General features: G+C 42.3%; 1 protein-coding gene across 1 annotated transcript in view; it reads right to left on the reverse strand.

Moving 5' to 3' along the window:
* Positions 1-3,534: 3,534 nt before the first annotated feature.
* LOC145406742 (uncharacterized) overlaps positions 3,535-15,786 on the reverse strand; it is a 121,770-nt gene continuing 109,518 nt past the window's right edge. The window contains exon 6 of the mRNA XM_080277839.1: positions 3,535-3,952. Within this exon, the coding sequence (XP_080133965.1) occupies positions 3,773-3,952 (180 nt within the window). The 3' untranslated portion in view covers positions 3,535-3,772. The remainder of the gene's footprint in view (positions 3,953-15,786) is intronic.

A 15,786-nucleotide genomic window follows, 5' to 3' on the forward strand; every position in this document is an offset into this window, starting at 1 on the left:
TACATATATTGGTACTATTGTAATTATAATAAATGGTACTGTGCTATGAATGATAACTAACCTTTTAGGATAGTGTTGGTGGGCTTGCTGGGAATGGAAGGTGGTATCCAAGGCTGTAGTTAGTCCTACTGGATCCCCGGAGGATGGCTGCTGGCGTCACTAGCGGGTAATGGCTGTTGCTCCTCCTCAACCTCCCTCATAAATCCTTCGAAATCAAACCTCCCTCATAAATCCTTTGAAATCACACTCAGAATCACTATCTTCGTCCACAGCCGTGGAAGGTCCTGCTTCTGCCTGTCCTAGCCCTGTAATCCTTGGCAAACGGCATGCTTCTCACACTGTTGCCAGAGCCCCGTCTCGTGACTGTGGAAAGTGATCGCTGTCGCTGACTCGGTAGTGAATAAGGAGAAGCAACTTTGTTTATAAACTGGTACGCACGCCGATGAGAAGGGTTTCAAAACGATTGATATTTATTCTAAAATATTAATATGTATTCAGTGTCAGGCTAAATGTTCAATGCTGTAGTACGATACATTCTCTGTTAAGTTGCCTGGGTTTTGGTCACACTGTTTTCTCCGTCGTATGCTCGGCAGGAATCCATCCAGATGAATTCCAAATGCCCGTGGTATCGTAGGCAATTTTACCACGTTACCGTTCCGATTTACCAACGTATCCTCGGCAAACCTGGTATGAAGTGCCGTGTGATAGCCTTCGGCTGCCAGGATCTTGTCTTAAGTTTTTTATTATGATCACGTTGGCTTCATTCATGTCGTAGGCCTTGGCAATGTCAACTTTCCTCTCCCCTTTCTTCTTCCTCTCGATGCTTTCTAGCTTGGTGGCCTGAGGGAGGTGCCGACGCTTCTTGGGGTTCTCAGAAGGCTTCCTAGGCATCGTGAGCAGGGTAAAATGCAGTAACAAGGGCAGAAAATGCAGCAAGAAAAAAGCACCTTCCAAATCAATTATGCGACTGAGTGGCTCTGTGGCGGGAGAAATGTAAACAAAACATCACGTGACACCAGAAGCGTTTTTAATTGGGCGGCATCACGATCACGTCACGATAGCGGGCGGGGAAGGCTACTTGATCAGAAATTTTTCATTGGCTATCATCATCATGGGAATATCCAGTATGACCATGCTGGACTGGGGGTGATCGTGCTAGAGTGAACTCTGTGGATTTCACCCACTTCTCGGAGCTCTGTGCATGTTATGCTAACACACTCGTGTTGCAGTAATTAAATCATATTAAATAATACTAATTAATTGTTCTCCGTGCTGGACCCGAATCGTGCTGGACTAACGCATGTTGGATGCGAGGGTACTGTACTCAGCTAGTATTGGCATCAATGGAAGGTAGAGTTATACAGTAGAAGTCTGATTTTTTGGCATCTATGGGACCAGGCAAGTGCCGAAATATCAAAATTGCCGAATTATCGAAAACCCTACCCACTCAGTACCTTATATGTTTCGGTGAACACTATCATCATTACTCATATCATTACAAATGTGTTTGGAGAGAGTACTGTATACTGTTTGATACTGTACAATACTGTAATGAATACAGTACTATACATGAATATGAAAAATAAAGAAATTAGTGAACATACTGTATATAAATGTAATGGTACAGTAGGCCTACAAGTTCACATGCACTTACCTAAACTTATAGTAGGTTCCTTATTTACATATGTACAATAGAAGGGGTTGATTGGAGTCTGCTACTGCTGGAAGAAGTCCACATCTTATGTGTATGCTTCTTACTAACACCAGTTAACTTTCCACACGTGGAGGCCATTTTCAAAGCACGCAGAAGATGTTTATACTGTTCACAACACACGGCTGGTCCACTCAGGTGTTACAAAGCTCCTGTCTGATGTTACGGCGCTTACAGCACACTCGAATAGTAATTTCAGAGGTATTTCGGTACGAAGTTCACAAAGCACACAGAAGAATCAAGAGAAGTCGGCAGCAGCACGGCAACAACTCGGAAGAATGGCGAAACAGATTCTCTTTCCCATGCTAGACTCACTACATGTTTGTCCTCTCTTTATGCTATAGGAGAAAGAGCTAGCCTCTGAGCTTCATGGCAGTGGTAGACTCGTTCCATCACTTTCACTATCTCACTCACTAAGGCGGGTAAAGGCGGGTAGCTAGCTGGCGAGCCTCATGGAGAATTTCAAGACTGACGAAAAAAATCGGAGAATCTGCCGAACGATCGGAGATTTTCGTAAATGGGACTATATCTCAAAACTGCCGAAATGTCAGATTTCCCGGGGAATTGGATGCCTAAATATTGGACTTTTACTGTACTGTACACCATGCAGTACAGTACAGTACACTTCAGCTCTTGTGGTCTGGTGGCAATAATTTCAGAATCACAATAAAGCACTGGGAGGCCATAAACTTTGTAACAACAACGAGCGAGGCACAGAATCCACAGGGTAAGTCTTAGCACCAGGGTTTCACCATTTTGTGGTGGGTGGTGGTGACCATCATCCACTCACTTGATGCAGTGCTGCCTACTTCTTCCTTAGCCTTTATCATTCTTTTTCTGTGCCTGCCCTCCTCTCTTCCTATTTCTCCCATATTTCCTGTCACTTCTTATTGCTTTTCTTTCCATTACAGGTGGTTTTACATTGAGTGACAAGCCAAATGGTTTCCTGTAAGCCAAGAAACCATTTACAATGCTGGGTGGTAACCACATAACCAAACCATATGTGCTCCCTATGTGTCAAGAAGTAGGTTGGTGGAGGGTTAGTGCCTCTCCCTGTAAAACAAATAACTCAAAGTCAAATGGCCTCCCGTCATGGGATTATGGCATCTGGCAATAGACAGATAGATAGTTTCACCATTGCATGGTCACGAGAGCAGAGTGCATAGAAATGTCTTCATTGAACGAGATCCATGGGGAGGGGGGGAAACTGAGAGAGAATTGGTAGGCTTGCCACGTAGGGTGGGCTGCTCCTGCAATGAATTCTGATTGGCTGGTGCACTGCTGGCATTCTCATTGGCTGGTGCATTGTTGGGTTTTCCCGGGCGTTGGTTGGCTAGCGCGTACAAGCCGTCTGATATGCCTTGCCACTGGATATTGCATAAAACCGCAGGTTACTTCCTGTTTCGGTGCTGGATGTTGCATAATTTCACCGGATACTGCTTTAACAGAGCCCAGCCAACAGCACAGGATATATTGTTGGGCCAGATACTGCGACAATGGATAATTTATAGTTTCCTATATGATGTTTTAAAAGAGGAAAACTGTTTCTAATGGATAGGATTCACAGTATTTTACATTATGTCTTTCTTTTCATACTGCCTCTTGTATAGTATGTGTAAGTTTATAACTGTGAATAGGAATTTTGCACCAAAGAGGAGCCAGTACGTGAACTGTCCTGTACATTTGGTTCCATTCCAACATGACAAAGATATCTTGTTGATGCATCTAGTCATGGTTCAGGTTTCACTTCTCAAGATGAGATTGGTTTGGCAATGCTGGTTAGGGCACATGGGAGTAGAGCAAAGTGTAAAGTACAGTACATCATTACTTTTATTTCTGGATAAATGCTGAGTATCAAGTATGTACAGTGAATGGATGGAGTAAACTTACATTCTGCATGAAAGATGTCATTCTGTAGATTTGTATGGATTATGAGGTGAAACTACAGAATATTTTAAAAATACCAGGAATCTAAATGACAGTTTATAACAATGTAAAAAAAAATGCCAAGTACAGAATTACATATATTTACAATAACCAAAAAAAAAAAAAAAATGCTGCTCAAATCTGCACATTGATCTGTAGACGGTTTACCTGTTTTCTCCTCTTGATCATTTCCTCCAGTGAGTACTCACATATGACCTTGATGCCCCTCGCTATAAGTGAGCAGAGGTATTTTTCAGTCAAGCCATGACACGCCCTCACATTCAGCACTCGCAGGCGTGGGCACAGGTCAACTACCTACAAATTTCAGTTCCATTTTATTTGGTGTTTTTTTTTTTTTTTTCCAATGTTATTTGTAATGTACAAATGGGGAGTTCACTGGGAAAGCCACTCTTATGATATTAGGTCACTTACTTATAGGACAGAATGTACAAATTACTTTTTAGACTTTCTTAACAAGAGCACAGGTATTGGTACACTGTACCTCAATGAGTCTGGAAGAGTGTGTAAGAAACGGAATCTAAAGGTGAATGTATGGAAGAGTAAAGTTATGGTCTTTGAGAGAAATGATGTCACTGAATGTACAATAAGGTTAGATGATGAGGAAATGGAAAATGTGAGTGCATTAAACTCACCCCGTTCCAGCTGATTTCTCACCAATGACTCCCCCCCCCCCCAATCCTGGCAGATTTGACATTTTTTTCTTTTTGACTTAAACCTCTGCTTTTTATGAGAAACATTGGAAAATACTGAAATAAGTGCTTACCTGAGCTTGTAAGTGTGCTATATAGGTCTCCCTCCGAACACCTGGTACCGTCTTCTCCAGGCGCGCGCTGCTGCTGTCACATTTTCTATGGTAGGGGTAGCTATTGCAAACCACTCAGAATAGGTAGATATTTGTTCACTGGTACAAATTTATATGTAATACAAGAATATATTGGTTTTCACACAATAATATAGGCAATATAAGCATTGATTCACTCAACACATCAAAATTGCCAAATTCTTGCATAACTGATTCACTGTGACTGTTGTTTCAACTTACATTTATACTTTTCCACACACATTACACTATTTTCCACCTTATATAACTGCTATCACATATTTACAGGCCTTACCATTATAGTGAGCATCATATATCGCAAGCACACATAGTACCAGTAATGTGCTAAGGTGTGGTATTCCTTGAAACAAGGCTCTACGCACAATCCAACATTGCATTCAACACACTCATACCTTGTGTCTTTTCTCTGAGTGGTTGCTCTGACTTTGGGGTGACTGCATATGCGACTGCGGCACTGAGGTCTAGGACAGTTCAGTTGAGGAGGGATGGTGTTGGGGAAGTGGCATCCAGAGAGGCATAAGGGAGTCTGGCTGGCAGTGGCAGGGCAAGGGTGGTGGTGGGGCCTGTCTTCTGCATCCTTGGAGATAATTTCCCGGGACAGCTCCCTCACAAACCCCTCAAAGGTCCCTGAGACACCTGTAGTCAAGGCGTGGAGGTAGTGGGCATTGAGGACCGTGATGTCCAGCATGTGGAAGAACAGCTTTTTGTACCACTTCATTGTGGTCCTGGCACAATCCACACTGGAAATCATGGAGTCAGACTGGTCAACTTGCCTCATATTGACACTGTAGTCAATTACTGACTCTGGTTTCTAAACATGGGGCCTCCTCTCACTGTGGTAATCCATGGAATCAATACGGTGAATCAGGGGGCGGTGTTCCATGGACAGAAGGAAGACTTCCCTGCTGTGGTTCCAGATGGTGGTGAGGATGTTATTTGCCTTGAAAAATACCACCTCATTCTTGTCAAGCTTCCTTCCAACTTTGACTGTAAGCAGAAGGTTTTTCTTGACTGTGCCACAGACACCGGTGATGTGAAGGTGGAGGTACCAAGCAAGAAGGGGGCTAATGTACCAGTTGTCCAGGTACAAGACGTGACAATGACGAAGGTACTCCTCAATCATGGTCTTCACCATGGCCTCTGAGAGCCCTATATTCTGATCTTCTCTTATGTCTGTCTGTGCACCTGTGTACAAGACTATGTCTTGCACATAACCAGTCTTACAGTCACACATAACGAAGATCTTGAACCTACAACAGTGTCTCTTGCTGGGTATATAATGGTGAAAAGAAATATTGCCTCTTAACAACATGAAACTCTCATATATGACCAGGTCTCTGTAAAGAGAGAAAGATGAGCGGAACTTTTCCCGCATATGATCAAATACCAGCCTTATTCTCCTCGTTCTATCATTGTTATTAGCATTAGCAGGGTCCTCGGCATCGTAAAAGTGGAGGCGGCTCAGAATTTGTTGAAATCTATTATGACCAATTACCTTCCCAAAGAAAGGTGCGTTGATCATAGGGTCTGTAGACCAGTATGTCAGAATTTGATTTTTCTTTACAATACCCATCAAGAGAACCAAGGCAAGAAAGAAAAACATCTCACCTGTGGTTACTGGGTTGTCATACTGTTGGGAGTGCCTGCTCGATGCTCCTTCATGCTCGCTTTCACGGTGCTAGCTGCTAGCAAAAGTGTTGGTCTGCTCCATAATTCGCTCCACAAACTCCTCGCTGAAGTATAGGTGGAAGAAATCCAGCCTGGTGGAGCCTGCATGGAGGCCAGGTGCTGTACATCCAGACTGCCACTCTTTTGTGAAGCGGTGAATGGTGGGAGTGAAATCACTCTCATCTTCCCAGTCCCACGACACACTACTGTCTCTATCCTCGTCTCCATCGTCGGGGTGGGGAGAAGAGGGTGGTGGGGGTGGTTGGGGAGGTGGAGAGTGGCGCCCTTCCCCACTAACGCTCATCTTCCCTCTCCCTTTTCCCTTCCCTTTGCTTCCTTTCCCCACATCACGGGGCTGTGGGAAGGATGCAGGAAGCTTGCTGGGGAAAGAGGTGCTTGGGCACCACCGTTTCCCACCTGCTTGCTCCCCAGGTGCACCACATGGTTGTCCAGGAGCTGCCTCCCTGCCACCACCTCTTTCCCTTTCACTACTCATGCCCACCCCACCACTCACGCCTTCCCCAGACAAAGCACTAGGCCCATACTTTATTTTTCTCCTCGTTGCCTCTTCGAGTCCCCACGGCAAAATCCTGTCCCTCCCCAACCATGAGGGAACACCACGACCTACAGCTCCATCCTCATCCTTGTCAGACCCTTTGTCCACAGGCTGGAGAGAGGTGCGTGCATGTGGTTGGAGTTCAGGTGGGCCTTCCCTGGCCTTATGGTACCCAACATGCCGCATCTTCCTTGGTGACAGTGCCTCCTCATCACTGTTGCTTGTTTCTTCCTCCGGTGCCACATAATCTTTGTCCTCCACATCGTCATCGATTGGGGAATCACTCTTGCCTGTGAAGGCATCAAGGGGAGCTTGAATTTCGTCATCGGAGAGACTGCAGCGCAACATGTCTTTACTGGGTCACTGTTAACAGATGAGTTGCCGAGACAATGGCATGCGGGGGTCACGTGGGGTCAGGCAGTGTCGCCGCCTGGTGGCTGGTAGAGGAAGGTCTCCCATATATGCCTACCAAAAATCACTTGCGAAACTTGAAAAATGTGCAAATGACGGCCCTCGCAATTGCAGAATGTTCCAGTGCATCGTTGGGATTGAGCGCGAAAAAAAGTTGACATACCCATACGTTGTCAGGATGCCACAGGTTAAGTACCTTGGTAGTGTGATGAGTAAGGATGGAAGTTTGGAGGACGAAATGCGTGAAAAGGTACAAAAAAGAAGAAAGGTTGCTGGTTTTTCAAAAGCAGTGATAAGAAATAGGGAAGTGAGCATGGAAGTAAAAAAGATGCTGCATCACAGCATTGTGATATCAACTCTAATACATGGAAGTGAAGCTTGGACCTTGTTGGAAGGACACAAGTCAAGAGCACTGGAAATGAGTTATCTGAGAGGAGCATGTGGAGTCACATGGAGAGACAGACTGATAAACGAGGTAGTGACGAAGCATTGTGGTGTGGATTTGGATGCGACAGAAAGCGTTAGGAGAAATACACTGAGGTGGTTTGGCCATGTTGAGAGGATGGGGAGTGAGAGACTAACAAGGAGAGTGTATGTGAGTGAGGTGGAGAGGGGGAGAGGGAGGGGGAGGCTGAGAATGAGATGGAGGGGTGGAGTGGAGAGGTATATGAGAGAGGGGGGTGTGGACTTGTAGCACGGCACTGAAATGGTAGGGGACAGGGTAACATGGAGGCGATTTGTTTGTCGCCACCCCTTACGGGATTAAGGTGTCTGGCAATAGATAGACAGACAGATAGATAGATAGACAGACAAGATGAGCAATCAAAATAAAAGCAACAGATGACAAGATGGATGGATGCAACACTGCTGCAAATAAAGGCTGGAGGGAGAGTAAGAAGGGATCTGATGAGAGGACAAACCTTTGATTCCACCCTGTTTTGAAGTGATTTACATTTATATCAGTCCCACCCTGACACACGGGGGAAATGAACTCCAGACAGGTGCAAATATAGCCCCTGTGCCAAGTTAGCATTTGAGTGGGGCCAAAGAATGTATGAAGTTTGTGTAGCACATCTAAACTCTGTTAAGCTATTTTTGTAAAAGTACAGTCATGTTGCAACTTATGTGAGGGTTATGTTCCCACGGCCTCACATAAAGCCAATAAATATGTATGGTCAAAACACCCCACTTAACATCCTTAAATTGTTCCTAAACTTAAAAAAATACATAAATAAATAAACAGAACAGGAAAATACAGTACACTTAATTCATAAAGCCTTTTTCGAATTAAAGGACCTGAAGTCCATTTAGCATTTGGCAGTGAATATGGCGAAAGTAAAAGAAGACTAAAACTGCCATCAGACTAAAATCTAACGAGAAGCAACTGCTTATAAATGGTGCGTACAGCAGTGATCGTGTGGAGTAGGTAAGTACAGTAATTTTATCAATGAGGGACTTTCAGAGTGCTGAGTCATTCCCCAACTTGGTCCTACACCACACCTTTGCTGGTTACTATGCTGGTAATAGTCGTGGGTTATTTTTTTCTTCAGTGTCCAACTGTGAGACATGGTAATGGCATATACCACTGAAAATACTAAACTATTACCAAGAAAAATCATAATCAATATGAATAATCTTAATTTGTATTATTTTAGGATTTATGATAGGAGACTCATTACCCAGGTATCAGCCCTTCACAATTTTGCCTTGCTTAAATTATATTGGTTTATTAGACATTGTAGCCGACTTCTTATACAGTAATCCCTCTAATATCCGAACGCCCAATATCCGAACATCCCCACTAACCGGACATAATCGTCCCGGGATCCAACATTCCCAAAATGGGCCAAAAACCGTAAAAAATTTGAAAAAAATCTGACTTTTTTCCCACCTGTAATTTGAAATTGCTGCGTGGCGCCGAACAGCTGTTACACCATGGTCCCTTCACCCCTTCCTTCCTCCCCCCTCCCATCAGGGTTGCCATTTGGTATTTTTCATTACCAAGTGTGAGCCAATTTGGTAATGAAAATTCGTTTGGTAATGAATCAGAATAATGCATTACCAAATGGATTTTTCACATGTATGAGGATACACAGGATGGAGATGGTGGATTGTTTGCTCTCTCTGATTAATTTGGTATCCTATATAGCGTGATAATAATCAACATGCTGTTAATTATAAGAAGAGTGATTACATGTATTTCCACTTGTGTATATAATTAGTGAAGAATAGATGCTAGCTTTACGAATTTGGTAATGAAAATTAAAAATGGTAATGAAAACTGAGGAGTTTGGTAATGTGGCCATTGCGATCTGGCAACTCAGTTACCCCGCCATCATCAACAGTCACAGCCTAACTCTGATCGAGAGCAGATGCTTATAGCAGTGCAAGCCACAGGTGCTTGTTTTTTGTGAATAAACAGTGAGTAAACTGCAATACCTCACCACTAGAACACACTGGAATTTACAGTGTTGTGCAGTGTTAAGAAATTAGAATTTAGAGTGCAGAGGATTAACTGTGGACTGCAAACTGGCGGTTCAAACCAGTCCAGGAGCCAGGGACTTGTAAGTACCCAGAATGTTTAATATTGCATAAACTCACCTCTAAAACCTCATTTTATGGTTCTTTTGCATTTATTTCAATCTTTTATGTCCCTTATTGGTGTGATTTGGGTCTTAAATAGGTGCTTGTTTTTTCCAGAGGGAGTTGTATAGGTGTTTTTCTGAGTTAGGGTCCATAAGTACAAGTCCAGGAGGCTGGGGCCCAATATCCGGACAGGATCACTATCCGGACATGCCTTTGGCTCTATTACATCGGATATTGGAGGGATTACTGTATATATTAACCCCTGAAGACCACATTTTTCCGAAGCTATATTCCACCCTGGCTCTTACAAAAATTTGTAGCTTCTTGTAGTGTGTTTGGTAGATCAGTTATACCTATGTTAGACTCGTGGATGAGCGGTTGTTATATGTGAGTAGTTTTGTAAGTAGATAATCCTTGTTCCCTTTTGTCAAGCAATGACAGGAGAGGTAAAGATAAGTATGGGACTATTTTTATTTGTCTTGGAAATATTAACAAAGTCTCTCACACACGAGTGAAGTATAACGTTTAGTCCCGCGAACTACTTCCCTGTCTCGCTCTCTCTCTCTCTCCCTCTCTTCCACCCTCTTGCCCATGTTGCTAAGTTCCTTCTCTCTACTACCTGTCGGTTATATGGCCAGTCTCCTTCTGAGCTCTGAATCTTACATTCTCGTGTAACAGGGGTCGTGTCACATGTGCTCTACTGTCGTGGAAGCTTCTAGAATACTGTGTGTCTGTGTGTATGTACTGCTTCCGGTGCACGATCAACATTCCTTCACTGAAAGAGTTGCAAGCTAATATCCCGTTCCCACACCTTGTCTGGTGCTCTGTCTATCTATCTACCTATCTATCCATCATGCTTTCTGTTATGATTTGTATTTATAATACGGAATCCTGACATCGCTCGGTCACGCAGCTGGCGGTCCTCTGACAGCAGTCATCATTGACATATGCTAATCTATTAATATATAATATTCTTCTTCTTCACTCTTAATACATAATACTGATTACAATATTGTATAAATATAATATTGCAATGATCCAGTAATATTACATTTTAAACAAGTTGTACACATAATTGAATAAATGCAATATAGTTAAATTGGGAAGATGGTATTACTATGTTGGTTTCTGGTAGAAGTGATGGAAACCATTACCAAGGAGTAGGCCAACTGCTGAGTAGAGATGCTTGTAAGGCAGTATGTGAGTTTGAACCAATTAATGAGCGCTTGCTTTATGCTCGTTTAAAATCTGACCATGGTAATATCAGTATGGTTGTAGGGTACGCACCGACAAATGAGGCTGCTGATGAAATGAAGGATGACTTTTATGAGAAGCTGCAGAATGTAGTGAACAGAGTGGCAAGACATGATGTGTTAGTTTGCATTGGTGATTTTAATGCGATTGTTGGCAGTAGTAGGGATGGCTTTGAAGATTGTATGGGTAAGGAAGGTGTTGGTGTAAGAAACAAAAATGGGGTGCGACTTGGAAGCTTTTGTTTGGCAAATGACCTTATAATTGGTGGAACTATCTTTGAGCATAGAAAAATACATAAGACTACTTGGATTTCACCATGTGGTAAATATTGTAACCAGATTGACCACATTGCAATTAGCAGAAGGTATAGGAGTTATTTGCAAGATGTTTGCGTAAGGAGGGGGGCAGATATAGGCAGTGATCATCAACTTGTTGTGTCAAAGATTAAAATAAAACTTAGGAGAAACATTAATGGTAATTGTACAGGAGGTAATAATTATGATTTTGATGAGCTGAGAAGTGATGAGAGCACGAGGGAAAAGTTTCGGTGGGAATGTAGGAACAGGTTTCTAGTCCTGCAGACTTTGATGGAATCTGAAGACAATAATATTAATCAAATGTGGAGAGACGTAAAAGAGGTTTTGCATGAGAGTGCTAAGGTTACTATTAAGAAAAAGGGAAAAGCGAGAAGGAAAAAGTGGATGTCAGATGAAACATGGAATGCAATTCAGAAAAGGAAAGAGGCTAAGTTAAGAAGTGAAGAACAACATGTTGATGGCCAGGTAGTTGAAGTACTTAGAGCAAAGTACAGGTACTGGAGTTTACATTCTGAAGTAAAAAGACTCGTTAGACGTGATAAGAGGAGACTATAGGATGAAAAGGCGACAGAGACAGAAATTAAATTAAGTAAAAATGACGGTCAGAGCACAAGAGCAGCGTATCAGGCCATAAAGGAGTTAACTGGGACTGAAAAGAGAAGGAAGGAAATATCTGTACGAGATAAAAATGGTAATTTGATGACTAAAGATTTGGATATAAAAGGAAGGTGAAAAGAGCACTTTGAATCTGTTCTAAATAGACCAATCCCAGCTGAAGAGGACATTTTGCCAGCCGAGAGAGATTTGCAGACAGAAATAGGGGATATAACTTAGGAAGAGGTAGCAAAATCTATAAAGGCGTTAAAGAATTTTAAGACCCCAGGAGAGGATGGAATATTCCCTGAAATGCTTAAGGTGGAACATGACGAGTTGATGAATGCGCTTTTGAAACTTTTAAATGTGGCTTGGGATAATGGTGGAGTTCCGGAGGAGTGACAAAATGGAGTGATTATAAAAATACCAAAAAAGGGAGATTTAAGTGTGTGTGGCAATTGGAGGGGGATAACTTTGACACCTGTAGTTGCAAAAGTCTTTTCCAAAATCTTGTTGAACAGAATAGAGCCAGTAACTGATAAAATTTTAAGAGAAAAACAAGCGGGATTTAGAAAGGGTCGATGTTGTAATGATCAGATTTTTATTGCGAGGCATCTAATGCAACAAGCTAATGATATGAAAATGCCACTTAGTATGTGTTTTGTGGATTTTGAAAAGGCGTTTGATAGTGTTTCACGTGGAGCTATGTTGAAAATTATGAGATTCTATAGTATACCAGAAAAGTTTGTAAATATTATTAGAAGCCTGCATGAAGGTACTTTTTGTAAGGTAATGGTGGGTGGTTCTTTGAGTGATCCATTTCAAGTTAGGTCAGGAGTGATTCAAGGAGGAGTTCTTTCACCATTGCTGTTTGTTTTGGTTATGGATTATGTTATGAAAAAGGTTGTAAGGAGAACAGGTGCAGGAATTAACTGGAAAGAAAATAAGAGGCAGATGGATTTGGACTATGCTAATGATATTGTACTGATTTGCGGAAGTATTTACGAGATGCAGAGGGTGCTTGATTGTCTGGTGGAGGAAGGAGAAAAAGTGGGATTGGTAATAAATTGTGGAAAGACTGAAATTATTAATATGAACGTGGAGAACCAAATCGATTGTGTAATTGGGAATAATGTGGTGAAGAATGTAGAAAACTTTAAATATCTGGGAACAATTATATCATCTAATGGATCATTAATCAATGAAATTGAGGAGAGGATTAGACAGGCTTGGCGAGCTGTTGGAATGTTGAAATCTGTTTGGAATAATAATATGCTTTCGGTACATACTAAAGTGAAAATTTACAAGTCCATGGTTAGACCAATTTTAATTTACAGGCATGAGTCATGGTACAGTACAATTGCAACGGATCAGAAAGTATAAGGATTTGAGAATAAAATACTGAGGATGATTCTTGGGGTAAAGTGGCAAGACAGAGTTACAAATGCAAGAGTAAGGGATATTACGAAAGTGGAACCAGTTAATGAATATGTGAGACTGTCTCGCTGGAAGTAGCTGGGGCACATATACAGGGAAGAAGGTAGTTTAATACAGGATGTGCCAGAGTGGACTGCTAGAGGAAGACGAGGTAGAGGTAGGTCGAGGGAAACCTGGTTGAGGACAATGAAAAAAGAAGCAGGAGAGGAATGTTGGTGGGACCTGAAGGAGATGGCAAGGGACAAATATTGGTGGAGATAGTTCATTGAGGCCCTATGCATCTCGTGAGGTACCACAGGAAATGATTGATTGATTGATTGAGTTAAATTGGTTATTCTATGACATTTTGTAAGATGTGTATGTATAACAGACATACACATATAATTGTGCAATGGTAATATTGCTCGGTCATTACATTACATATGGAGTTATCTCTTTAGTAATGCCTAATATTTCACCTAACTTGTGTGATGATTCTGGTAATACAGAATTGTAGTAACATTGTATTAACTGTTACATAATACTGTAGTAACGTTGTGGTAATGCATATCTGTAACATTGTATGAATTGTTACATAATACTGTAGTAATGCATAACTGTAACATTGTATGAACTGTTACATAATACTGTGGAAATGGATAACTGTAACATTGTATGAGTTGTTACATAATATTGTGGTAATGCAAAACTGTAACATTGTATGAATTGTTACATAATATTGTGGTAATGCATAACTGTAACACTGTATGAATTGTTACATATTTGTATTGTAATTGTTACATTGTAGTAACATTGTTTGTTTTCATCGTTTTCATTTTCATTTTTAAAGGCTCCAACATGCTTGCATGTGTTGGCCTTGGTCACCTAATGGTGGCTCTCCACACTGCACAATCCATTGCAGCCTCCCTGTTCAGTCCCTTAACCCTGAGGTCACACTTAATGACCTCGTCCCATGTCATTCTCGGTCTACCCCTCATAACCCCACCCCCAATATTAACACTTCTCACCTTCTTCACCCAGTTATCATCCCCCATCCTCTCCACATGTCCAAACCATCTCAATCTACCTCTCCTCATCACAACACCAATACACTCCAGTCCCATCCTACCTCTCAACTCTTCCATTGTAAACCCAGCCCCTCCTGGCCTTGGATGCAGGGATGCACTGCACATCCGCCTAATCACTGTCATTTCTGTATGTCTGAGCCGGCAAATATCTTCCTCTTTCACTGCCCAGGTCTCACTACCATACAGCATTACACTCCTAATACATGCTGCATACAAAGACCCCTTAGCACGTAGAGAGAGTCCTCTCAATGTCAGGAGAGGCAAGAGCTCCCTGAACTTCTTCCAACCACTTCTCACCCTAGCCACAGAGCTAGCCCCAGCCCCACCTCCAGTACACATGTCTCCCAAATAAAAAAACTCTTCCACACACTCAAGAGATTCACCAGCAAGTTCAATCCTTTCACGTCTGACAATCTCCACCTGCTCACCCCGACACACCGTACACATAAAATCAGCATTATCTCACAGTCTACCTCTGATACCACTACATCTCTTACGCACCCATTTATCACACACACCGCACAAGTTGGAATTACTTCCCACGCCCTTGTGGCAAACTGCACATGGCCACTCTCCATCGTCTTTGACAGTACCTCCACCAACCCTAGATATCATCACTTTTGTTTTATCTGCATTTACCCTTAAACCCTTGTGCCCCATACCATCTCTCCACTTCCTAAACTTTTCCTCCACCTCCCTTTCATTCTCTGCAATCAACACCAAATCATCAGCATACAGCAATTCCCATGGGAGTCCGTTTCTAAAGTCATGTGAAAGGGCTTCAAGTACCATGATAAACAACATGGGACTCAAGACTGACCCCTGATGCACACCAACATTCACGGAAAACTCATCACTCAAATCTCCATTCACTCTTACCTGGGTGCGAGCACCCACACACATAGCCACAACCACCCTAACCAGCCACTCCTCCAAGCCAAGCTTTCTCATTGCCCACTTCACCACCTCTCTAGGAACTCTGTCAAAGGCCTTTTCCAAATCAACAAAAACAAAATAAAGATCCCTTCTCCTACCAATATATTTTCCTGAAGCTGACGAACAATGAATATAGCATCAGTGGTCCCCCTACCTGGCATAAACCCAAACTGCATCTCATCAATATTCGCTCTTTCTCTAATCATACCTTCTAAAACTCTCTCCATTACCTTCATTATCTGATCTAAAAGCTTTATACCTCTATAATTTCCTCTTTCCAGGGCATCACCCATCCCTTTATACACATTTACAATTACACTCTTCAGCCAATTATCTGGGACAACACACTCATAGATAATCCTATTTATCAGGTCAGTGACTAAACTCACCCCTATATCGCCTGAGGCCTTCAACATTTCGGCAGTCAACCCAGACACACCTGCTGCCTTCCCCACCCTCAT

This window comes from Coenobita brevimanus, chromosome 71 (assembly GCF_032717465.1).
Source record: "Coenobita brevimanus isolate Jiangsu-jjx chromosome 71, ASM3271746v2, whole genome shotgun sequence".
NCBI classification, from domain to species: domain Eukaryota; kingdom Metazoa; phylum Arthropoda; class Malacostraca; order Decapoda; family Coenobitidae; genus Coenobita; species Coenobita brevimanus.